The sequence below is a fragment of the Pundamilia nyererei genome, unplaced genomic scaffold (genome assembly GCF_000239375.1).
Source record: "Pundamilia nyererei isolate P.nyererei 1_Seehausen unplaced genomic scaffold, PunNye1.0 scaffold00034, whole genome shotgun sequence".
NCBI classification, from domain to species: domain Eukaryota; kingdom Metazoa; phylum Chordata; class Actinopteri; order Cichliformes; family Cichlidae; genus Pundamilia; species Pundamilia nyererei.
This window is the reverse complement of record NW_005187435.1, coordinates 1,445,216-1,469,778: the sequence shown is the minus strand read 5'-3', so window position 1 is coordinate 1,469,778 and position 24,563 is coordinate 1,445,216. Positions and strand designations below refer to the sequence as shown.

The window sequence follows — 24,563 nt, the reverse complement described above, 5'->3', positions numbered from 1 at the left end:
TGGAATGGTCTGCACGGAGGGGGATCGCAGTTTTCAACCAGGTTACAGAACACTTGACCAGCTCTTAATCCTCTCCAGGATATTTAAAGGTCTGCTGAAGTTTGCCCAACCAGTCTACATGTGTTTTGTAGCTTTGACAAGCAACAGGGCAGACTCAGGACATACTGGAAAATGCTGGCTGGGGAATGCCTTGGTGTCCCCTGGATGAGCTGGAGAAGGTGGCCAGGGGAGTGAGGTTTGGGTTTCTTTGTTTAAACTGACATGTCTGGAACTGGATAATTTGGAGAAAATGGGTGGTTGGATATTTATAAACTTCTACATTGTGGAAACAGCTGATTTATTTATAACAGACTTCTTTAGGTCAGGAATGATCTACAGATCCAAATATGGGATTTACAGTTTTTCCTTATCACTTATATCACTATATTTATTTGAATACAACAGCAGTAAAATGGACATGGAGCAGTCAACTGTATCAGTATGTTCCAGTGTAGGAAACTGTTTCTTAGAAAAGCATCAAACTGTCCATGAGACAGAAAATATTTCATCATACTGTGAAAAACAGCAGTGCCATTAAATTCTCTCAGTGAGATGTAAAGCTGAAATGTGTTTACAGAAGACAATTTACGCTGCCTCAGCTTTTAGAGTTTTACAGCTCTTATATGCTAACTGTGCAAAAAATATCCCTTTTTGATGAGAGAGCCTTTCACCCCTGTCAACACGATGCCGCTGCAGACATTTCAGTGAATGCAAAGTTTGAGCAAAGAGTTATTATTAGATCTTCTGTGATGAAATGAGTTAGATGTTACTGTCATCTTCCTGTTATTATGGGCAGGTGTGTGCATGGCCAGTTTTTGTTAAACTTGTGAACCAGTGTGTGAATCTGTTATCATCTTGGAAATAGACACTGACATTTCATGCATGACAAAGCCACTTTCTTAGACATTTCACGTGACCCTCATTCTCCACAGGTCTAATTTGCCATGACCCTGCAACAACCGTGGTCTAATTACATTTACCTGTTAGAGAAAATCCCATTTGTTGAATTCAATACACGCTCAGAATTAATCCTCTTCTTTACGTTATGGGTTGAGACTTGAATGCACCTCAGATACTGATGTTATAAATATGTATAAATTGAAAAGCTAAATAATTAATAAACTTTCCTTTCAAGAGAACAGGTGATCTGCAAGGGCATTTTAACACTACACCAAAACTGTGCTCATGTTCATTGTAGAAACAAAATACTACAGGAACATAAATATACATAAATAAAGACCAATGTGTTTACACTTCTATATATTTATACATCTGTCTGTCTATCGATATATCTGCATGTTCATTGCTAAATTTAAAAAAATTTATAGATTTCTAAAAGTATATAACATGATAGATATTTTTTCCTGGATATGTCTTTAAGGGCACATAAATGCCAATTAAAATAAACAGCATCACATCTTTCAAATTTTATACTTTTAGATACAACCAATCATCATTTTTAACACTATAGGAAGTGACATCACGTGTTGACAGCGTGGTTCAGGCACGCCCCCTGGAAATAATGAGAGGGGAGAGGGCATGTGATAAACTGTGGTAGATTCAGAGGCAGACGTTGGATTGGCATGGCTGTGTGCAGCTCAGCACTGCAATCTACATTCACGAGGCTTCTGCCTGGATATTTGGATTCTCTCTCACACAGCTTTGATGCAGGGCTTGACAGCGTAACACAGCATGTTGCAGGGCACTGGGAGATAGAGAAGGAATAATAAGGGGAGACAACCTTACGAACACTTGAGCAATGTTCCGTGAGCTTCTCTCTTTCTCTCATCAGACCAACGGGCTTTCCTATACAGAGACCTGGGTCCAATGGAGGGATGTAACGATGTTACTCTTTGCTTGTCATGCTTGAATCAGAGCTTTGTATTATATCCTTTTGTGTCAGAGACCTTATTGTCTTTGTCTGTCACTGCCGCCAGATCAACTGTGGGGTAGTGTGGCGGACAGAGCCTCCTCCTCAACCCCCCTCTCCCTTGTCTGTGCCCCCGACGTCTCTTCATTCCCTGCTCGCTCGTGTCTATTTACCACTCTCATTCTACCCTCCCCTCGGTGTTAGAAGCAGTCGTTCTTGCTTTCAAGCTACCTACTGCTTACTATCCTCCTGTCTTTCCTCATTCAAAGCAGGCAGGCTATTATTTTATCCAGGCAGCTCGCTACATGATCCCTTGGAAAGCAGCTTTCAACGCTGCTCTGCCATCTCCCAATTCCTGAGCCCTTCCAGAAATTCATCTCCATAACAAAAGGATGTTTCTCCAGGAGGATTGATCCCCTTCACCCCCTTCAGTCACCCCTTTCCCTCCCTTGTCCTGATCTCCTGCCCTCTGACCCTCATCCTCTTGTTCCTAACCCCAAACCACCCTCTCCTATTTGTCCTAACCCCAAGCCTCTTTCTCCCCTAACTCATTTCCCCCCCTTGACCATGTTGCCATGTGTCTGCTGGCTTCAGCTTATCCTCATCTTGCTGTCCTCTGTCTTATGGACCCGGGGGGAGAACTGCCCAACAACCTGCTTGTGCCCAGATCCTCACACTGTGGACTGCAGTGGCCGTGGGCTAACCAGTTTACCCGATGAGATCCCCTTGGATGTGCGGAGGCTTTTGCTGGCCGACAACTGGATAAACCGTATCCCCTCTGACTTTCTGGTTCTATACAGTGACTTGGTCTATCTGGACCTCCGGAACAACTCCCTTTCCCACATAGAACAAGGGACTCTCAGCACCTCTTCCAGGCTGGTCTTCCTGGACCTTGGCAGCAACAATTTGACTGAAATCCCTAAGGGGACATTTGGAGAGTCTCGGAGTTTGATCAAACTACGACTGGGAAACAACCCATATCTGAGCAAGGTGAGTGAGGATGCTTTCCTGGGCCTCACCTCTCTGAGAGAACTTGAACTGGAGCGTAATGCGCTGTCTACCCTAAAGGTGGGGGCATTGAGTCAGTTGCCCTCCCTGCGGGTAGTGAGGCTTGAGGGCAACCCCTGGGTGTGCAATTGCAACTTTGCCAACCTGTTTGCATGGCTAACGGAGAACAGTAATAAGCTTCCAAATGGTAAGTAACAAAAAGAGCCATTTTCTCTTCATGTGTTTGACCCAAATAAACCATATCTCTTTACAACATTCAACAGTATTATGGAAAATCCATTACCACAACACTTCTCTGGTCTATTTATGTTTTCCCTGTAGGAGAGGAAACCCCCCTCCCTCTCCCTTGTTCTAATTTTGTGTCTTTTTTTCCCTCCACCCCCACAGCCTATAATGTGTGAGACCAAGTGTGTAATACGAAACAATAGCACTCATTTGAAAGTGAAAACTGCGAGGATAGTGTGTGTATAAAGTTAATCAATTGTTATAGAAAGCAACTTGAAATGCAATATTGTCTGATTTGTAAAGAGAAATTAAACAACTCACATTAAGAATCTAACTTGCTTTTCTAATGGTTTCACATTTGAATATGTAGATAAGCCTGACCTATATCCCGTGTAATCATCAGCATTCATTTGTGGCTTATATTTATATTGGCTATATAATATTTAAGATAATATATATAATTCTCGCATAATATTTACTATTTAGTTGACAATATTTCAGCCATGTAACCTTTTTCTATGCCACTGAAAATCAGACTCTTCCTCCTGTTCCTGTGCTGATTGCTCTATCCATGTGAATTTTAAGGCTCATAATATACACACGCTGTCTACCACTGTGATTTAGCCTGCAGCGTTGAGTTAGATAACAGGACTGAAGTTTTGGAGGCTTTACAAGGCAATCTCCATGTGTGCATGCTTATCTGAGGAATAAAACAAGACAAAGGGGGTCACCATGTCCTTTCAGAAGTATTATACGCAGGGTAAGATCTTCTTACATCATGAAAGCAGAGCTAATGTATTCTAAAGGGAGTTGCATGGTATGTCCCAGATAAAACAGAACACATTACCATTGTTTGGCATTCTGTTTATCAGGCTATATAAAATATCTTAATCGCAATCAACATTCTCACATAAGAGACAGAAGGTTTCTCAAAAGAGAAGACTACTGCACTCGATCAAAAAGCTAAAATAAACAAATCTGACAGTACATGAACTTTAAACTGTGCTGTACATCTTCTGAGAACTTTGTTTGAATGTGGGTGTATTTAAAAACAAAAAAGCAACCAAACCTGTGAATACGCCACAAAATGTTCATGAACAGTTTATTGGGTTTAAAAATGAAGGTGTACAGTTAGTGTTAGGGTGTAAAATGTTGCCCTGCATAAACAAAGAAACATGTTTTATCAAAAGCCTGAATAACAGTGTGGTTCAAGATGGGGGTTGTAAACTTGCTCTCGTCTCTTGAATAGGTTAACCGAGAGAAAGAAGATATGAGTGTTTGCAGAAAAAAAACATGCGCACATCCACATGAGTGTTTTAAAATTTCCAAAGCTGGAACCTTTTTTAAGGCAGTATGACCTTAGATAGTTTGTTTTAAAAGAAACTCAATTGTGTTTCCTGCATGTATACCTTGTTTTTAGATGTAGCTTAGTTATTGTTCAGTTTATTTCATTTCATTATATTTTTGACAACTAGATTATTTTTCAATTGCTGTTTGTTCTGGTTAAAGCCCCAAAATACTCATATGGTTTAAGAAAAGACAATGATTTGGGTTTGACATTAATATTTTGTCAGACAGTCGGGTAACACCCAACCCCCCTCACCCTGCCAGCTGATGTTCTACCTTGCCCTCTTGTGCAGACAGGATATTCAGATAGTGGATATCCTTTCCAGAATTCCTATTCTGTAATGAAATCCATGGTTAATTATTAAAAGATGTAGTCCAAATCAATGCCAGCCTGCCCTTATGCCTTATGTGTAAAATAACCCTCTCTAAAATTGTGAACTGACTGGGTAACACTCTAATTCAGCTCCCTCCCAAAGTGGCTGGCTGTTACAAACTGCTGACACCTCACAAAAGCAAACTTCGAATATACATTTAGGCCATGGTGTACCAAGCTATTGATTCTGCTTCTGTGTTCTTTTTTCATTTGCCCCAAATTTGCAAGTTTAGGCCTGTGAGGAAGCAAAGTTGATAAACTGGCAAGATTACCCAATTCCCCCAAGCAGGAGTTTGCAAATGCATTAATCACAGGCTCTATGTGTTGTCAACTCCCGGGGATAATGAATTGCATTAGCAGCGCTGGCCTTACCTAATATCACACATCACACTTTATTTCCATCTCCAGTCGACATTACCTCCATTCTAACCAATTTCTGTGGGACAAGGTGATTTGAATTTCCCTTATCAATCACTAGAGACCAATGTCTCCACCTGAACTTAATGCTTTTTTAAGGGGCTAATGGTTAATCGTTAGAGATCCCATGGCACTCTTTGCTTTTTCAATAAAAAACATTGTTTGTTTGTATGTCACGATGCCAGATGAATCAGTCAACACAGTCGATTGGACTGATTCAGAGGTCTGGACCAAGGCAAAAGCTGGCCAGACAGACATCAACAACAAAGAAAAAGCCAAAGGCCTGGCCAAGCTGCTGTCATGACTGCCAACTGGCCCCAAAACACACTCTCAAATTCAGTTCGTAATGCTTATCTCACCTCATCAGCAGCTTTTATATTCCCATCAGAAAGTGTTTGTTTTCTGGCCCCAGCAGCTTGGACAAAACGCACAGTCAAACCTAATAGTAAAGACTTTAAACTAGTCTATGCTCAGTCTTTTTTAATATTTTATCATGTCTGGAATTTACTTTCTAGTGTTAATAAGACCAAGATAAATAATATCTTGGTGAAAGGGATACTAATTATACTTTATTATAGTCTATTGGAAAACAATGCAAATTAGTACCAGTCACACAGGACAAGTAACTGAACTGAAAATATCTTTCCAAACAAGTTGCTGTCTTATTCTGTGTTTAGTATATAGAAGCGGCTTTGTGTTTCGCATGATAGAACTACACAGCTACCAAAATACTGTCTGTGGATTATATGTGTTGTTATGTTCATGTATGTCACTAACACCTTGAATGTGTTTTTTGAAGTGAGCAGAAGTTTATTTTACATAACTAAGTTTTCTCATACAAATATAAAGAAGTTAAGAACATATTGCAGGAGAATTTGTGGTTATAGTGAATTGGACTTACAAACACGGTTCACACATGCAGGAATCAAACTGCCAGACCTAATTAACGTAATGGCTGAGCCCTCGATCATGGAAAAATGCAATGACCTAGTCTCTGAAATGCTGTATTGGAAGTGGTTACACAATAAACAGATGGACACTCATTAGTGAATGAGCTTGACTTGGTAAGCGTTTCAATATGTATCAACTCTAACAACCATCATCAGCGTTTCCACTTAATGTCTCACTCATCTCAGAGAAAATCAGTTACAGAGACAGAAAGTAGAATTTAAATTCTCCATTAGTGCGCTCTTTTCACACTTGTGGGTGTTGCATCCTCATGTCTTTTTTTTTAATCAAGCAGCAAATCAGGTAAGTAGCTACAAAAAATAGTTTTTAAATTTGAGAATGTTGTCTCTCTTACCAGCAAGAGCTCAATAATATTAAAAACAGAAGGGCTAAGGCTACTCCAGTGGTATCCCAATTAAACACTACATACTCATTTTAATATTCACTGTCATGTGGCTTCAGACTGAAGCTGAGTGGTGTTACTGCAAAAAGGGTAGAATAGAAAAACAAGCAAACAATTATGTGCAACTCTATGCAAATAGCTTGTGATAACATCATTTGCATGACGACATAAAAAAACGCAGCTGCTACTGGAAGTGTACTAGTATCATGTGATAACGGGAGCCGTGATGAAAGTACCATCCGAGTACCAAGTCATAGTCTGCTCCAGCTACGCAGATGATAAGCCACAAAATGATGTTGAGAGAGCAGGGGAAACAAGGCATGAAACACGAAGGTGAAAAAGAAAGTCCAGCTGAAAATCAGTGTAGCTCCCTTGGTTTTGTTCCAATAAACAGAGGACCTAGAAACACTGAAGAATGTGTTTTTGTTTTCTTAGCAATTCAACAAAGACCACAGAAGCTAGACTGCTGCAGGAAAAAGCATTTCGCTAAATTTTAAATCAGAAATCCTTAATATAGGAATTAATATAGAGCACTAATAAAGTATCTCTCTTTCTGTCTGTCGCTCTAGCTCAAACTAATTTCAAACTTGTAAATAAAGAAAAATTGTAGTGCTATTTTATGTTTTCCCTAGGTATCAATGACTTCTTTGGTTAAGACCTGCATAATGTAGCAGCTGAAGAGCCCATGCTGTAAACTGGATTCCCATTTCATTTTTCACCTCTTGATTTCCCCTGTGATTTCGAGTTCACAGTACAGCGCAATTTCGTGTTTGCATAACAGTGATTACTGCAGGCCAGCATGATGAGTGCTTGGAAGGTGCATCAATTCAGGACTTTTTGGACAGAAAAAAAAATTTGATGTGCAAGTCAGCTGATTAGTCATATATTTAAACTTTTCCATTAAAAAAAAAAAGAATTAGCACCATTTAAATGTCTAGTTTTTAGCCAACAGTGAAGTTCATGAATGTTTCAGTGGAAGGATGAGTGTAAACATGATCCACTGCTGTCTCCAGTGCTCTTGGGTTAAGGATGAACAAAGGCCATGTATAATTCACAGTGACACAGTTCTACAGCACATTGGCCAGGGTAATTGGAGCTAGAGCTGCCTACAGGGCAAGACAGGCCAACTCTCATGGGCGACGGTAGACTGGATCTGAGCCTCGTCATGCAGTTGCTATCAACACTAGTCGTGACCTAAACACTTTCACGACAAACTAGCAGTTCATGTGACAGGGTCAAAATCAGAATATTCCTTGACAACGTATCAAGTATCTCCTTTGAGACCTGTTTCCGCACTCCAAAGCACAGTCTGAAAATATGATGCCACTGGCTCACACTCGCATGTTGCCATACTACCCAGCATGATCGTTTGCTATCTTTACCGTGGAGAGAAAATATCTGTTCCATTAACACAGACGGACAGCTTGATTTATCTTGGCCTAATTTAATGTTTATTTAAAGTTGGGATGTGAAGGAGAGAGTACTGGGAAGGGAAAGCTGAGTGTGAAAGGTGGACAGGATTACAAAGTGGGATAGCATCAGACAGAGCTCATACAGAAGCAGAAAGGGATAATCTGCCAGTGTCAGAAATAAAAGGTGAAAAGCCAAAAGCATTATCTCGCTGCGAGTGTGTAACATCGTGCATGATAGATTTTTTTTTTGTTCATCTATGTGGCCAACTGCGAGGCATAAATGACATACATGACTTGCATATTTGACTGTTATATCGGGATGAATTATGACAATAGACACATTGCATTGTCAGTCCAATGACATAGTGGAAATATATCTGCTAGCATTTGCTTTTAAACAGTCACCTCTGGTGTTTGGGAATAAGCAATTTCAATTGTTTTTGAGATGAGATGTTTTAAACATTCCCATATTACAACGATGTCTCTGAGTCTACATGCAGAAGGAATCCCCTTCTGAACGAGTCACCCTCACCCCACTGTCACATACATGCTCGTCATTTTGTGCAGCTGTGCATTCACTTCACACATTCCACACTCCAGTCCCTGCTGCTGCCCTTTTCTTGCATACATCTCACCATTTTCTCCCAGATTTCCTTCAAATTCTTTGGAGGATTAGAACTGAATCATTTTTCGGTTGCTCTGCAATTATGCCTGCCTTGTTCTATTTACATCCGCTGAATATTGGACTTGAATGGCACATTCATCCCGTTTAATACAGCAGGGAGGGGACAGTTTTGTTAATCGTTGTCGCAGCTGGAGTATTCATAGAGAGTACCTCGACACCAGTATGCTATGGCCAAATGAAAGCTAACTACTATACGTGTGCAGATGTACTGATGGGGTAATTTTGCTTTTAGCCTTTGGTGCAGAGATCAATCTGGACAAAGACTGTGGTGTTGAGGGAGGGAAGAGAAACAAGCCTCTGATATCATTCTGCCACAGCTAGGTAGATCAATCACGACTGAGACAGCAGATAGCCCGTCCTGTTGACTGGCTATAATCCTAAACATAATCCATCAACTGTCCGTGCCAGGAATGTAACATAGCTGTGTGGGCCGACATACCTGATAGTGTAAGGATCTGATTTGTGTCAGTGCACAGTAGCCTGCTCCTTACACGTGTTTTTGAACTCTGAAAATTGTACCCCGTCAGCTTACTCACTTAACAAGCTGTCATTGACTCACTGCATGGACCTAGATACTCTGTGTACTTTAAAACACCATCTTATTTTTCTGCCAGAGTAAGTGTGAAGTTACAGTTACTAGAAATCATATCTTTATTAAATGTTTTGCTGGATTCACAAAGAATTGGGCTTTAAACATTTAAGAGCATTTGCTCAATCTAGGTTGATAATGTGCATCTTTGTGTTATCCCCGGGCAACAAAACACAGGGACTTCAGTCTGTATTTCCAGATACCTCATTGTTAAACATATTTACACTGGACAAGACAGGTACCAAATTCAATTACAGGTATAAGCAAAGGAAACAAAGCTTTTTCTCTCTGTCTCTCTCGCTCTCGCTCACTTATGCAGTTGGTATCTGTTAACTGTATTTGCATTGCGCTTACTTTTTTTTTTTATTTATTTATTTTTTACTTTAAACTAGTTGTATAAATAGAAAAGTCAAAAGAGAGCCTCATCCTTTGAGCCTCTTCCCAGAAGTGAGTTTAAGTTAGTCTGGCTCTCTTGGGGTTTCCTGGCTTCACTGAGCCTAACATTGGATGTCCTGGATAACTGCTGTCACAAAGCTTGTTCCCAGCTCCCTGTATTACTCCAGCTATAACAATGCTTATGTGACAAAAGCAGAGTTGTTTAAATAATAGATACTACTAAATAACTGTGAGAAATAACTACTGAAGCAATGAGTATTATATTAGATGAAAATGTATTCATTTATTTCAGTTCAATTCATAAATGTGATAACTGCATTAAATGTGTTTTAATTACAGGTGAGACAAATACAAGACTTGTGTTGCTCTGAGCTGTACCCACACTCTAAGAACTAAAACTGACATTTACTTAAAATTTTTGAGGCAACACTTTTACACTTAAAAATATTGAGTAGATTGGAAACCAGCCAAATCTGTTCAATATACTCGATCAATTAAATAACTAATTCTTAAACATATTAAGTTGAAATGAATAATTGTAGTTGTTAAACAAACATGAAAAAAATGAGTAAATAACATTGACGTACTTGGTCAATGTAACTGAAATATAGATGGTCAGTTAATCCAAAACTTTGTTCCATCAACTTAATATTGTAAACTGAACGTAATCAAAATTGTACTTCATATTAAATATGGTAAATGGGCTGTATTTGTATAGCACTTTACTTAGTCCCTAAGGACTTTACACTGCATTCATTCAACCACTCATTGGTGATGGCAAGCTAGATTGTAGCCACAACTGCCCTGGGGCGCACTGACAGAGGCGAGGCTGGCGGACACTGGTGCCACCGGGCCGTCTGACCACCACCAGTAGGCGAACCTTCCGATCACAAGACGAACTGCCAACTCATGGTACTCAATTACTCTACGTTATTGTGTTTTACTTACACTTTTTAGTTGTAGTTGCTAACAATAAATAATATTGATTTGAATAATTAATGATTTTAGTACAAGATACTGATGAGTATAGATACCTATTTCTCAAATGTTTTGATTTAATTTTAAACAAAAATATTAAGTACATGCAAAGAAGTTATGCTGTGAATTTTTTGTCTGAGATAAATGTAAATAAATACCTTAATTTAACACAAACGTTAACATTTTAGACATTTATTTCAACTTATCAAACTCAAATAATTACAAAAAGATATTCATAGATTTTATCAGGCTCATCTAACTTATATTTATAGTGATATTTACTAAGCCTCTGAATTACTGCAGAATAGGAGGAATGTGATGGAATACATTCAAATTCTTTATCATAAAGGCTGTAGTGATGATATGCTCATACAGTACTGGGTGGCTACACCCTGAAGCTGACCCTGTTTAGTTACAATGTTTGACACTTTGGATCATTTTTAACAAAATCATGATTTTGCGCTGTTTAATAAGATTTGAAATCTCAGAGTGAAACCATAAACTCTTCACTTTGGTGAAGAATCATTTGTTTTACATTTGTGTATCATTGGAGTTTGTGGCCATTATAAGGAGTGCAGGTTTAAGGTTCTTCTGCACTGGCTTGACTTTTCATAATTAAGAGGCTATTTCCATTCATACAAGTCTAGAGTCTGTTATCGTTTTATAAGAGAAGATTTGTTTGCACGTAATTTCAAAATAATGGATTATAATGGATTTAACTGCAGTCAGTTGGCTGTAGCATTGGTGAGATTTTGGCTGTAATTTTATCCCATGGGAGAACAAGCTGGGATAATGTTTTTTGCTTTTAATGTTAGCTCACAGTAAAATAGTAAAAAGTAGTACTACCAGGAAGAAGATAAGTTTGCCGTCTCTTTCTACTACTGATCTGTTTTCTAAATCCATTTTGATAAATGTGATAATGCTGCTACTCCTGCAGGGGCCATGTGTTCACCAGGATAATTTTAGTCTCAGATGTCATTAATCAAGCATCTGAAAGAGGCAAGACCAGACAGAAATATCTCAAAAGGCAAAGGCGAAGTCTCTAAGGTGACTGGTTATTTGCAATGCAGAAAGCACATTGTGAATATGAATGTAAATCGTTTGTTTTATGAGCAAATGGACAAGACAGGCAGTCTTTGTATGTGATAATTATGCTAGAGGTGACTTTTCATTCAGCATGACTGCTGTTAACTAGTTAATGCAAATTAATTTGCATTCTACCCATGTCTATTTTTTGGAATATACATCGATGGTGCATATTAGATAAAACAGAAAACAAGATGCTTCTTTATACAAAAACAATTAATTTCATAAACCTGTATATTAAAGGAGGAAATCACACTCTTAATGTCTATAAAGTAGGTCCAAGCAGTAGTTTTGAGTACTGTCAGAGAAAATAGAAATGTTGGAAAAAAATAACAATTAAAAAAAAAAACAGAAAAAGAAAGAAGCCCAGCTGATTTAAACTGCACTTTGCAAATTTCAAAGTGTGAGCCATGTGGCTGGTTACGCAATGCAATGCTTAGAATAGTGGATTTTGAAAGCATTAAAAGCCAACAAAACGTTTCAGCTCATACTTGTCACGAAAGGAGATTAAACATCTCTAAATACATTGCGACCTTTATAAGGCCAACTTTGCCTCTTCAGCACATGCATGTCACGCAGACAACTTGAATGGAGCAGTATTCTCACAGGCAGTGAAATAGGAATTTGTTTTGATCTCTGATTCCCAGAGCATATGGCCGACATGTCGTGGACTTAATGATGCCAGGAACCAATATGCTCCTCTTGAGCTACATAAGGACTGATGGTATTGGCTTATTGAAACCTCTTGATGCTGGGATTTTGTGATGAAATTGAAATACATAGATGCCGTGGTTCTTGAAAAATGGTTATAACAGGTATAATACATTAATATGTACTGTCAGAATTACTCCCAAACATGATGACTTGGATGTGGCATTTTTATGTAAGTCTAAAAAGAGCAGAACCTCCAAACCTCATTGTTTTCCAGGCTATAATGCATTCATAAATTGTTTATACAGTTACACTGGAATACATTAATCATGATGTCTGTAAGAAATGTGTTTTTTAATGTTTTGTCTGACCTATTGCGGTCTAGCACAAGTGAAGAAGGTGCTTGGAAAAAGATGGATGAAAACAGAGGAAATGAAACTAGATCAAAATATGTGCATGATTATTGACATTTAGATTTCGTACTTTGTTGTTAAAAGGTTTAGTGACAAAGACCCTTTTCGGAGATGGAGATGTGGACAGAACCTTATGAAAAACCCAATTACTGTGACAGTTGCTATTTTAAAATAACATTGAATCAAAATAGTGTATTTAATATGTATGAAACATAACTTTTTTCCTGTCTTGTAATTTTGGGTTACAACAAAGTTGTATACATTTAACAATTATTTAATTGATCATCACAGATGTTTTAGTTGTATTATTAACATTCCTCTAATACTTTACCACAATTTAAATGTAATAAATTAAACACCACATAAAAAATGTCATTTTGGTGCAGAATTAAGGTATTTAATTGAACAAACACACTCTCGGGCAGTACTGAAAATCTTCACTATGCTCCATGTTGTGCTGACTGTTGAGCAAAGATCCAGAATTGATGTACTGCCAAGTGTGTGCATTTGCATGCACAGTATCAGTAGAAAGTAGCCACCCACATTCTAAAGATTTATCTCTACCCACCTATAAACTAACACTTGCATCCATATGTCTAGTTCTTCACACAATACATTGTCAGAGGTGGAAAAAGTACATACAGTCTTCATTAAGTAGATTAGGTAGATAGTAAAAGTCTCTGTTTGCTGTTACCAAATTGTAGACTTAATGACTTTGCCTCCATACCTAAAGAGGGATATGAAAAGTGGATTCAGTGGGTGAGGCAACCATAAGACTTAAGTGGAGTCTGAATCATAATAATTGCACCAAAAATGCCGTTCCTGATTTTTCTGGATCATTCCAGCCCACTGTAATTCTTGAGTACCGCTATTAATGATGTCTAAATTATATGTTTTTACCTATTTTACTGATGCTTATTATGTGCAACAGCTGATGAGTACACCAGTAGGATAGATTTTATATATTATTGTTCCCTCCATTTACCTTGTGGAGGTACAGGAAACAATAACTCCCCTCAAATGGCTTAAGCCAAAAGTATTGGGCCTTTTTTTTAATGAAAATTTAAGTAGAGTAGATATTTGTACTAAAATGTGGGGAATAAAAGTAACAAGTTGTCAAAAAATAAAAATAAAAACTTAAGTAGAGCACAGAACAGAACAAAATATTTGTAATACGTTACTTTTCCCACCTGTGTACATTGCCAGTATTTAGTTACATTAAATTTGTTGATGTATAACATTTGCAGTATGAAGGTCAAGAAATACAAAAAGAAAGAACATATCTAGCACCTAATTAGAACTTGTATCAAGTTAATGTCAAATGTTAATCAAGTTCTCATTAAAATAACTTGAATACCTGACTCTGTCAGCATGAACACCTTCCGTCTTTAGTGATAGTATCAGTGGCCTGTAATCAACACATGCGTGTTAAAACTGATCCGAATGATCCAGTGCTGATGTCATTTGTAATCACGAGAGGAAAAGAAGACTCTGATAAAGGGCTTGTATCCTTGAAATCCAATAAGCCACAGTCACTGTCCTTTCCCATTTAAACAATGTCTGAACAATAAACCACGTTAAAGTGACAAAGGCACAGAGAGCAGCACTCACTGATTTATCACGGCTTCATCTTGAGATGAGTTTGGTCAAGGTGCCCCTGTCTGAGACAGTACCCTTTGCTAATGCTGTACATCAGTGGATTTTTGAAGTGCAACAGAGGTCATTATTCAACAGCGTGTGCATTCTAAGAGATCTACCTTGTGCAGCTAGCAAATTAAATTATTTTAAAAATTATTTTCATTCACCAAACCATTTGAAACTAATGCATTGATCATGAAAATGGGCTGCTTTCACAGCACTACAGCACTCTAGATAAAATCAACCATGTCTCACTAATGCATATACTGTATCACTTTGCTTCACAGTATTTCAGCTGTATTCCAAGAGTGAACCTACAGTCATGGTGTGGGTGGGTGTACTGTATACACGGTGCAACTTCAACTCATAAGTGAAGACTTCTGATCGACCTTACAGTTATTAAATCAGCTCCCACACTTAGGAAGAAACTGCGTTACCCTGTTGAACTGAGATATTCCACTATCAGAATTAAAGGGCTTCATACAAATAGGACAGCTCAAACTATGCTCTCCACTTTTCTTTGATAGTCTTTAGTTCTGAGCAGGTGTGGGCTGCATGAGCAGTAGATCAAATGCACATCACCTTTAATTTTAAACCAGTGGGGAGTTAAATTAGAGTTCTTGTGTTTGTGCAGTGCATATAGTGAACTGTATTAAGGCCTACAGTACCTGGACTATGTGCTAGTTGTTTTTATATGATGTAAACTGTAATGTAAGTACTGCCATAGAATGAATTTGTATAGAAATGAATGAATGTGAGGTTCAATGTGTCTTGTTCATTTGTATAATCGCATTTACTCTCTCTATGTAGGGGTCAAAGGTTTGGAGTGCTCCCTCCCTATGGATGGCAGACGTGTATCCCTTACCCAGCTCTCAAAGGACAGCTTCCGTGAGTGCCAGGCCACCCTGACTCTAACAGACCTTCTTATCATCATTTTCTCTGGCATCTCAGTGTCTGTGGTGGCCATTATGACCAGTTTCTTCCTGGCTTCAACTGTTCATTGCTTCCAGCGTTGGAGTAAAGGCACTAAGGGGGATGAAGAGGAGAGTGAGGAGTGAGAAGGACTTACTTTTAAAGAACTGCGCGGCACTTCTCCTTCCAGCAGTGAGAGAACATAGAAGACAATGTGTGCCCCATGCCGTGTCCTTTCTGGCCAATATCCAGGACTGTTCAATGGTACGATCTTGCCCTGTTAAGGCTGAAGTTGTTTTCTTTGCACATGGACTTCTGAAATATGGTAATAAAAGACACTGGAAAGGAATGAGTCCTATTAAAGGTTAGCGTGTGTGCTGCACCACTTGCAAAATGCTATTATAGAGATCTTATTTTTGGCTGTTAGCGCTTGTGGTCATTTATGGCCACTGGCTCTTGGCTCAGTGTTATAAGTCTACACAAATATGCCAAGACCTTTATATAAAAAAGAAAAGAAATAGATAATAAAAAAAAAAGTGTTGCTGCAGTACTCTCGTATTAGTCTTAGTCATACCAAAAATCTTTCAAAATTTAGTCATGTAGGACATTCAATCCTGGAATCTGAAATCCTGTAAAAATGGCTTCAAAGTTAGTGTGACCCCTTGAATGATTTTCACTGGGGTTTTATCTGAGTAGGCCAGAATGCTTGATCTTGATTCCATAAAAAAGGATGTCATATTGACCAGTGACCTCGATATTTAACTGCCTATAACATGATATGCTGGCATATCCTGCCATTTTCTCGAGTCTCTGTTGGACAGCCACTCTCACTAACATTAAGACGTTGTTCACAAGCACTGAAGAAGGCAAATACTGTTGTTCTCTCTGCATGTAGAATTAGACTGTGGCAGGGATGTCAGCTCAACAAGCAGGATTTGGGTAATTATGTACTGCAGGCGGAAAAAGCTTCTAGTGGGTCTACACATTCTAGCACATATTTATTACATAATCACAAATTTATGTACAAAATAAAATGGTGTAAAGTAAAACAATCATAGAAATCAAGAGGACATACTGTAACTTCCTTAGATTGATACTTGTGAACTGTGTAGAAAGAAATTCATAAAATATCAACAGCATAATCAATCAAATGAATAAATTATGGTAAATGCAATATAAAAATAGAATCTATGTAGAATTATTGTGTTAAATGATGCACTTTAAATGGTGAACCTAATTTTGGCTAGTCCTCAATTACAGCAAATAGACTGGTACTGTGTTCATCTGCCAAAGGTTCAGATGGAGGAGAAATTGCATATAAGGACTTTTGCTTCTAGTGAGGTAAACATAGCTCCCAAATCAAAGCCAAATCACACTGTACACACATTTTACTTCAACAGGTATAATCTCCAAAGATTTACATTTTCTTCCATTCTGTCTTACTTGGTTATATATATGACAGTGTTCAACACTTACGTTAACAGGAAGGTCACTTCAAAAGAAAAAGGGAACGAGGGTGACAAGCAAGAGTTTGGCTTCTTTAGTAATAAATAATTAAACATCCAGTAATATTTTAAAGATATCTTACATCTTGCTGTACCTTTATTAGAAAGTTTGATATCTTGCATTAAAGTTGAGGCTTTGATATTTCATATCAAAATTCTTATGGCTACATTCAGACTGCAGGCAACAGTGTCCAAATCAGCAATCAGTTGAAATACAAACTTTTTCATTTCTGATTTAGACCAAAATTCTCTGGTAAATGTTAGACTATTCTTTGACTGGCTGTAGTGGTGTTTGGCTTTGCGTGTTTCTCCAGCTTTTGCAGTAGCACCCCGCTGTGTCACGCACGTTTTAACAGTCCAGTGCCTGGTAGTTAGTAAGGCGTTCTTCAATTTTTGTTGTTGTTGGCAAACAGCTTCTAGGTGAACTGCCAAAACTTTCTGGCTGTAGCATTAGATAGTACAGCGAGCTGGTAGAAAAAGTAGAAAGAATGTATATGTGAAGACAAGACATATTTGTTCTAACAATTTAATGACTCTTCAAAAAAAATTTAAAATCATGACCAGCCAGAAGAGTTTTTGCAATGCAAACTCAATCGAAACAGTCATGTCGGTAAACACGCAGCTTTTATATCACTCTTAACAACCCAGCCTTGTTGGCTGGTGATAAAACCCAACTCTATGTGCTTTTTCAGGGAGCAGATGAGGCTAAAAGAAAGTGAAATCCAAAAGGAAAAGTAAGAATTAGAATTTTTTATGATATGAAAACATTGCTGGAATATTTCATCATTGGCGGGGATAGTGTTAAGAAGCTGGCTCTCTTTTTCCTCATCCTTGTTGTCATCCTTATGAACTATTTGGCTTCCACTGTACATCAGCTTATAAAAGAAACACTATGGCCTCAGTGGCCCATGTGTTTAATTCTTTACAGCATGCTGCATGCAACATTTTTGTTTTTGTTCTTTTTCAAATGTTGGTCAGTTTAGGATGGCGAGCAGTTCGCTGTGGAATTAGAAATGTATTTACTATTTAAACTGGCTATTTAAGCAGTTTTGTGAGCGGGCACGCAAGCAACGAACACAACAACAACAACACAACGTCAGATATGAACATTAAATCTGAATTGAGCACTAAAGCTTGCAGTGTGAACGTGGCCCGGCTTCATGAACAGGATCTGTATTCAAAGCAGCAACAGTACAGCACATTCCAAATTTAATAAACTTATGCCCTGAATTTCATGGATGTCTTTTTGCTACAATATTTGCATTTTGTATATTTAAATCCTCCATTATTAAGATATGGAAAGCAGAAAGCTAGACTCTTTTTTTGCCACCCAAACTGAAGGTATATTGTACTGCTTCTTACATTCTTGTAAGGCATGAATAATTCAGTAAAATTGAGATATGTAGCAGAAAGAATGTCAAGCCTCTAAATGCAAACAAACAGCAGATAGAAAAAGAGCCATGAGAAAATAGTCATTGTTTCTGTGTGGTTAAAAAAAGTTAAAAAGGAATTCTAAATGCCTCTGTCCCCTTTGAAGAAGTCATAGCCCTGAATGTGCATCGTTTTTAAGCACATTTTTGCAGAAACTGACAAAAAATTAATGTGGCCTTCTTTGTTTTTTGTTATTTTTCCATTTGTGTAGGCATCAATAAAAGCACAAAGGAAACTCCTATGATCCTGGTACACACTCATGAAATTTGTGTTATCTCATACTGTTTGTTGGTACCAGCCTGTAATGTCACATGTTGTGCTGAAAATGCCACATCCTTATAAACAATGTGATTTTTACTGTATGGATGTTGTTTATTTGCTAGATTTGACACCATCTGGTACACTTTAAAGATATGATTATTATAAATTTATATAAAATGACCTCTGAATAAACTCCTTTCATAAATTGTCCGGTCATAACGGTAACTAGGTATGTCAGCAGGCCTGTCAAGCTTTGGTTTTCTATACTGAAGTGGTGTGCATGCTCTACAGGATGAGCAACAGTGCATATCTGCAGAATATAACAAAATAAACATATTTTTGTGGGTTTACAGATTCATATCTTTTCAGCATTGCACTTAGCCAAGATTGCACTATATGAGAATTTAGAGTTCTAATGGTAGCACCTCCTTCCTACAAACGGGGAATTTGATGCTTATCAACTCCAGCCAAACTTATGTTGGCTACTGCTACATTTGCCAAATTTCTGTTCTTCTTTTTCTCTTTTTCATGGAAAAGTAAAGCAGGGTGTTTGAAAGTCGGAACAACAATTCATAGCACTAATCAAACTGCATGGTCAAAGGTTGTTTCTATAGTAAGCAAACATTTAAAGGTTTATGTAAGAACAAATAACACGTATTGTGTTTTTTTTATTGTAACAAAGGTCTTTTTAATTGGTTCTGAGTAGCTTTGTACACAAAGTGCTGCTAATCTGAACATATCTTCCACACATGTCAAGTAATCAGAAGCTGAAGCCACATTTGTAAGCTAGCTATGAGAAGCATACTTTTATATTTCCGTGCAGTGAACGACCCAGTCCTTCAGAATTAAGATCACGTGTGATTTTTTGTCTTTTGCTGTCATAACTTTAAACAGCAGCATTGCAACAATGGAAAGCTTGACAGGCTTGAATTAATCAATTCTTTTTTGCACCTGAATTTCATTTCCAAAGTCTCCAGTTTCAACTTTTTGTGGCAGTTTCTATTAAATAACAACATTTGAAATTGCTCACAGCCACTGGAAAGATGTCATTAGTTGCAAGTTCACATTAAAAGAGTCTATTGGAAGGACTTTTAAAGGAACTGAGTCTGTAATTGTAGATGAGCATATTGACATATTCAAGAAAAAAATGACACCATCGGATTAGCTAAATGGGATTAAATTAGCCGAATCATTTTTCCGTTAAAAGGCAAACTACATTCCCAGCTAATAACAACAGACACATACCTAAGTCAAGGAATCAGAGGGAGGCTTTTGATACATATCATTTCCAACTACTATGTAGTTACTGTACATTAACAATTTATTTATTTAGCTTAATTGTTAGTTTAAAGCATATGTTAGCATGGCAGTTTCCTCTCCCTTACTTGTTTAATTAAGTAACAATATCAGCACATTACAGCATGCACTGTTGAGTTATCTGCAGTATAAACTTCAGATTCATTTCTATTTTTCTATTCAATTTCTATTCAAAATCTGTCCCCAAAATAACATTCTGGCGTTGTGCACCCTGGAAAGCAGAGGTAGTAGTGGCTGCTCTCGTACAGTGTGTCTCGATATTGCTTAGAATACCAAAAAAAGCCATGTTATGTTTTGTCAGATAAATGTCAGTAAGGCTTAAATCTAAACTGGGTGACAGAAGAGAGTGGTGACAATGCTACTGCTGCTGAATGCATTTCCAAATGTCAAACAGATACTGTTAAAGAGATCATGTGTGTAGCTGTATTTTCATGTTTCGTTAAAAAAAAACAGTAATACTGCTAATAAAATCCTTTCTTTTCTGTCTTCTGGTCTGTATTTGTAAAGACACTGTGTTGTATAAATACAGATTTAAAAAAGGATATTCATTTGCTACTAATGAAATATGTTTAATTTTCCATATACCTCTGATACAAACCAAATTGTACTGGACAAATAATAAACATTTTAAAACATTGTTTGCCTGCACTCGTAAAGAAAGCAAGGGGAAGGGTGTGTTAGTGTAAAACATTATTTACGGAAGAGGACCTCATTCAAATTCATTCGGATTTTTCTGTGTCAATCACATGCCATCTTTAGTGGAAATGTGATTCGTCACGAAGCCTGCAAAGTCTTTAAATGACCCCATAATAATTGTGACTGTCTTCCTTTCGTTTCCCTGGACCTGACAGCTTTTCTCTTGTCACAGCAGCAAATGAGGAAGGCTCATCTGTAAACACTGCACAGTGTGTTATTTCACACAGCAGTGTTATCACACTGCAGGTATGCAAATGGCTGCACTATTTTTGGAAAGGGTGTTAGAGAAATTAGAGACTTGGGAGAAAAATGAAATACCATATGCTTGCATAACAAGTATGCAGCTTGTTCACGTACAGTATCTGTCAGTGTGAGCTTTCTGCATTTGGACAATTGTGCAATATGATGAAAGGATAAAAAAAAGTCAGGAGGATTACTCAGCATGCAATGCAATTCCATACTTTTACTGCTTTTTTTGCAGCCTTTTTCCTTTTTTCCCTCTATATGCACGGCTCAAAGGAGTAACCTCTTTGGATGACAGAGGTTTGCATTTTCTTGATCCCTCATACTCATGATTCATTTTTCCATATTTTCCCCAGCATGTGCCTTTGTCATGTTCTCTTGTGAGAATCTTTTATACAGTCTAACAAGGTAATGTTTTTTTAAAGCCGTCTGAAGAGAATAATGGGATAAAAACAACCCTTGGGGCGTGTAATGTTAGCTTGACAGAAAGCAGGCGGATGCTATACTGCAGAAAAGAAAGAGCTGAGATTCATTTATTGTGACTCCAAATGGGAATTACTACACTGGATACAGAGCAGAATGCGGGAAAGACTTGTACATACTACATTCATGCTACACTGAAAAGAAGTGCTGTGAAGGTGGTCGTGATGAGGATTCTCCTGCAACCATTTACCTCATTTGGTTGTCATGGCTACACAGCCGGAGGCCCGAGCTCTTGGACGCCGAGGCGGGAACAGGGAGAGGGAGGGATGCTGGGAAGCTTGGCCCTCAGTGTGCGACTGCCTCGCCTCTCTTTCCATGCATCAGCTAACTGGACCTGGCATCTAAAAAGAAAAAAGAAAAAGAATGTCTGAAGCGCTGTGGCCCTGTAAACCCATTTTAGACTTTCACTCCCACCCCCATCATCACTGAGTATATTAATGGCATCAAACATGGAAGGATTACTGATCTTTTTCAGCAATAGTTACAGCTGCTTCACTACACGTTAGGTGTACGATCACTGTAGGCTATAAGAGTAGCTTCAATTTTAACAATTATGACAAAGGATTACATGGTAATAAATTATTTAAGCAAATGACGTAGGTGAAATTTGTTTTGGAAAAGAAGCATTTGTGTATTTTTTACATTTAGATATCTATCTCCGTGTCTTTCTTTACTGTCTGTTCGTGACCCACAAAGTCAGGAAGTGAGCAGGATAGAAAGGAAAGTAAGCCAACCCCCAGAGAGGAAGCACTGAATGAATAATGGTCTGGTGACTTACAGTGGAGTTAAGGTTTTTGGAAGGAGTGGGCAGCAGTGGGTCAGGTTGCGAAGTTCAAAGGAGCCGTGTGTGATCAGTTTCTCTGTTGGTGTAACTGATGCTGAATGTTCACAGAGTTCACAGAAGTGGGGACTTAGTGGAGATGAGTGTGAAAGAGAAAATGGTGGTGTTAGATCAAACGCTGTGTCACCTTCTCATGCTTTATCCCACCTTTACTCTTCACTTTGATTCTCAGAATGTTCCTCTTTTTCCCTAACTAGTAACTTTAATTTGCCTTGAATATTTCCTCTGTTGTAAATTTAAAATAGATTAATGTATTTTAAACTAATATACGTATGTTTATTGTGATAAATACAAACTTTTTTAAAAATTTAGTTTTATAGGAATAGTCACAGGCTGTTTGAAAGAGATAGATACAGACACTATTTTACACACGTACTGCAGCTGAATAACCACAGTGTCTAGTACAATTTAATTTTGCACTAAAAAGTCTTTATGATGTCCCGTTGTGAGTATGTCAGAATAAGGCAGGTAAATTTTTGGTGACTTCACAGTGAGGAAGTGGGCGTCATGTGTCCCACCTCCTGCGTGCTCTGCACAGCCAGCAGTCTCGGCTAAACCAAACATACTCAGAAGTGAGCATGTATGGACTGAACTGAACTATTTCCCGTTATGAGGATTTCTCGACATTGTCCAGCCTGATTATACTGATACTGTGTGGAACTCACGTGTGAAAACGGCTTAAAAAAATGATCAGAACTGAAGCACCAGATGCAGATAGATCCTGATTTTAATCCTCTGATGACATCATAGAGTTTTTTTCTATTTTAGACAGCGCCTTCTAGAGAAAAGGGAGACATTATGCAACTGCCTGACTTAACAGACTGGAAACTACTCCCTCCTCTTGATGAGTAAACTGACCCTCGTGTGTAAAATATCTCACGTGCTCTTTTACCAAGTCTGATGAAGCCCATTACCATTGTGCACACATTTCTGACTCTGGTGCACCCCAGTGGTAGGATGAAAAATAATGTGGTCAAGAGAAATTTGAACAGCTGCTACTCTTGGCATTTTAGTATGATTGTCTGCCACCTGACTTCCATCCTCCATTCTCACCTGCCAAATTAAAGAAATAGTTGAAACAGTATTCATGTATTTGAACAAAGTAGTCTAAATAGGAATTGCTACTGCTACTGCAATATTGTTTAAAATATAATGTCAGAGTAATCCACAGTGTAGTGATGATGTGTATTGCCACTGCCCAGTCACACTTTGACAGAAGCTTTGAAATATCATTCAAAGCAGAGAGGGTGAGAGGTGAATCAGGGACAACGCAGCCGTGGGCAGCCATGAACATCAATGCATACTCCTGGCGAACTTGCTCATCCACTGCACAAAAACACAGGCTGGCAGGCTGGCTGAGTCAATTACCCTCAAATTGTATTCTTTGTATAGAGAAAAAAACATATATGTGTAAATATTAAGAGTGAAACATGATAAATGAATGGTGAATGAAATACTGCTTCCTTACCTTCATTAAGAGCAAAGTTCTATTATGCACCATTGTGTGATAAAAGTGTTATGCACTCTCTGTATAGTCAGTGCAAACAGTTGTCAGATGAACAGATCAAAAAAGCAATATTTTTTTCATTTTCTTTTCAATTTTCAGAAGTTAGACTGCAAAATATAAGGCCAAATCAAAAATAACTGAAAAAGCTGTGTAAAGACAAGTCATTTTCAATATAGTGGACATTAGTGCATAATGGAAAAAAAGTGTTTACTGTAATCACCAAGCGGGGAGTGATATCACCCTGTGATTGATGTGTGTTGAACTGGAGAAATTAATCCAGCACAGCAAACACATTAAAGATAAATGAGGGGAAGAGTAAGCTGGTAGCGCCAAGTGGCAGGAGGGAATGGATCTTTGCATCGCTCAACCTGACTCACTTGGGGCCTAATGAGGTCAATATGTACCACATTAATCAAATTCTCTACAAAATACTACATTTGCACGAAGCACCACTAGTGGTAGTAGATACGTCTACTTTTAGTGCCTGCAGTTAAATTATACCACCAGAAAACAAGGCTGCAAGCAGCTGAAGTCACGATTTGTCTATCAAAATCTGGATGGATCTCCGATTACTCATTTAACATGTTTGTAATATAATACTTGTCCTACATGGAAAAGACTAAGACACTGAAACAATATGCTCCAGCTGAAGGCTTGCAATTAGAGCTAAATGCTTGTCATGGATTCTCACACATGCAATTCAGATGCCAGTTACAAAAACCTCTGACACAAAGAAGTGGCGCTAACTTAAAAAGAAAAGAGAACAATAGCAAACTGAACGATGACGTTCTTTTACATAAAAGATGTCTCATATTTCACTAAGAGCCACACTAAGTGTCATGTGTCATGCTATATAATGTGTAATCAAAAGAAATGCTAATAGTAATAT

At 38.0% G+C, this 24,563-nt stretch overlaps 1 protein-coding gene across 1 annotated transcript; it reads left to right on the top strand.

Annotated features, from left to right (window-relative positions):
- Nucleotides 1-1,606: 1,606 nt before the first annotated feature.
- lrrc38b (leucine rich repeat containing 38b) lies at nt 1,607-20,339 on the top strand. The gene is made up of 2 exons (XM_005729682.1): nt 1,607-3,104; nt 15,289-20,339. Exons 1-2 carry the CDS (start codon nt 2,477-2,479, stop codon nt 15,534-15,536), a joined length of 876 nt encoding a protein of 291 aa, XP_005729739.1. The 5' UTR covers nt 1,607-2,476; the 3' UTR covers nt 15,537-20,339.
- Nucleotides 20,340-24,563: the final 4,224 nt, after the last annotated feature.

Bases quoted from the DNA above. Each gene is read 5' to 3' on its own strand.
- lrrc38b (XM_005729682.1), top strand. From the start codon at position 2,477: ATGTTGCCATGTGTCTGCTGGCTTCAGCTTATCCTCATCTTGCTGTCC. The intron at 3,105-15,288 runs GTAAGTAACAAA...CTCTCTATGTAG, and splicing joins CAGTAATAAGCTTCCAAATG to GGGTCAAAGGTTTGGAGTGC.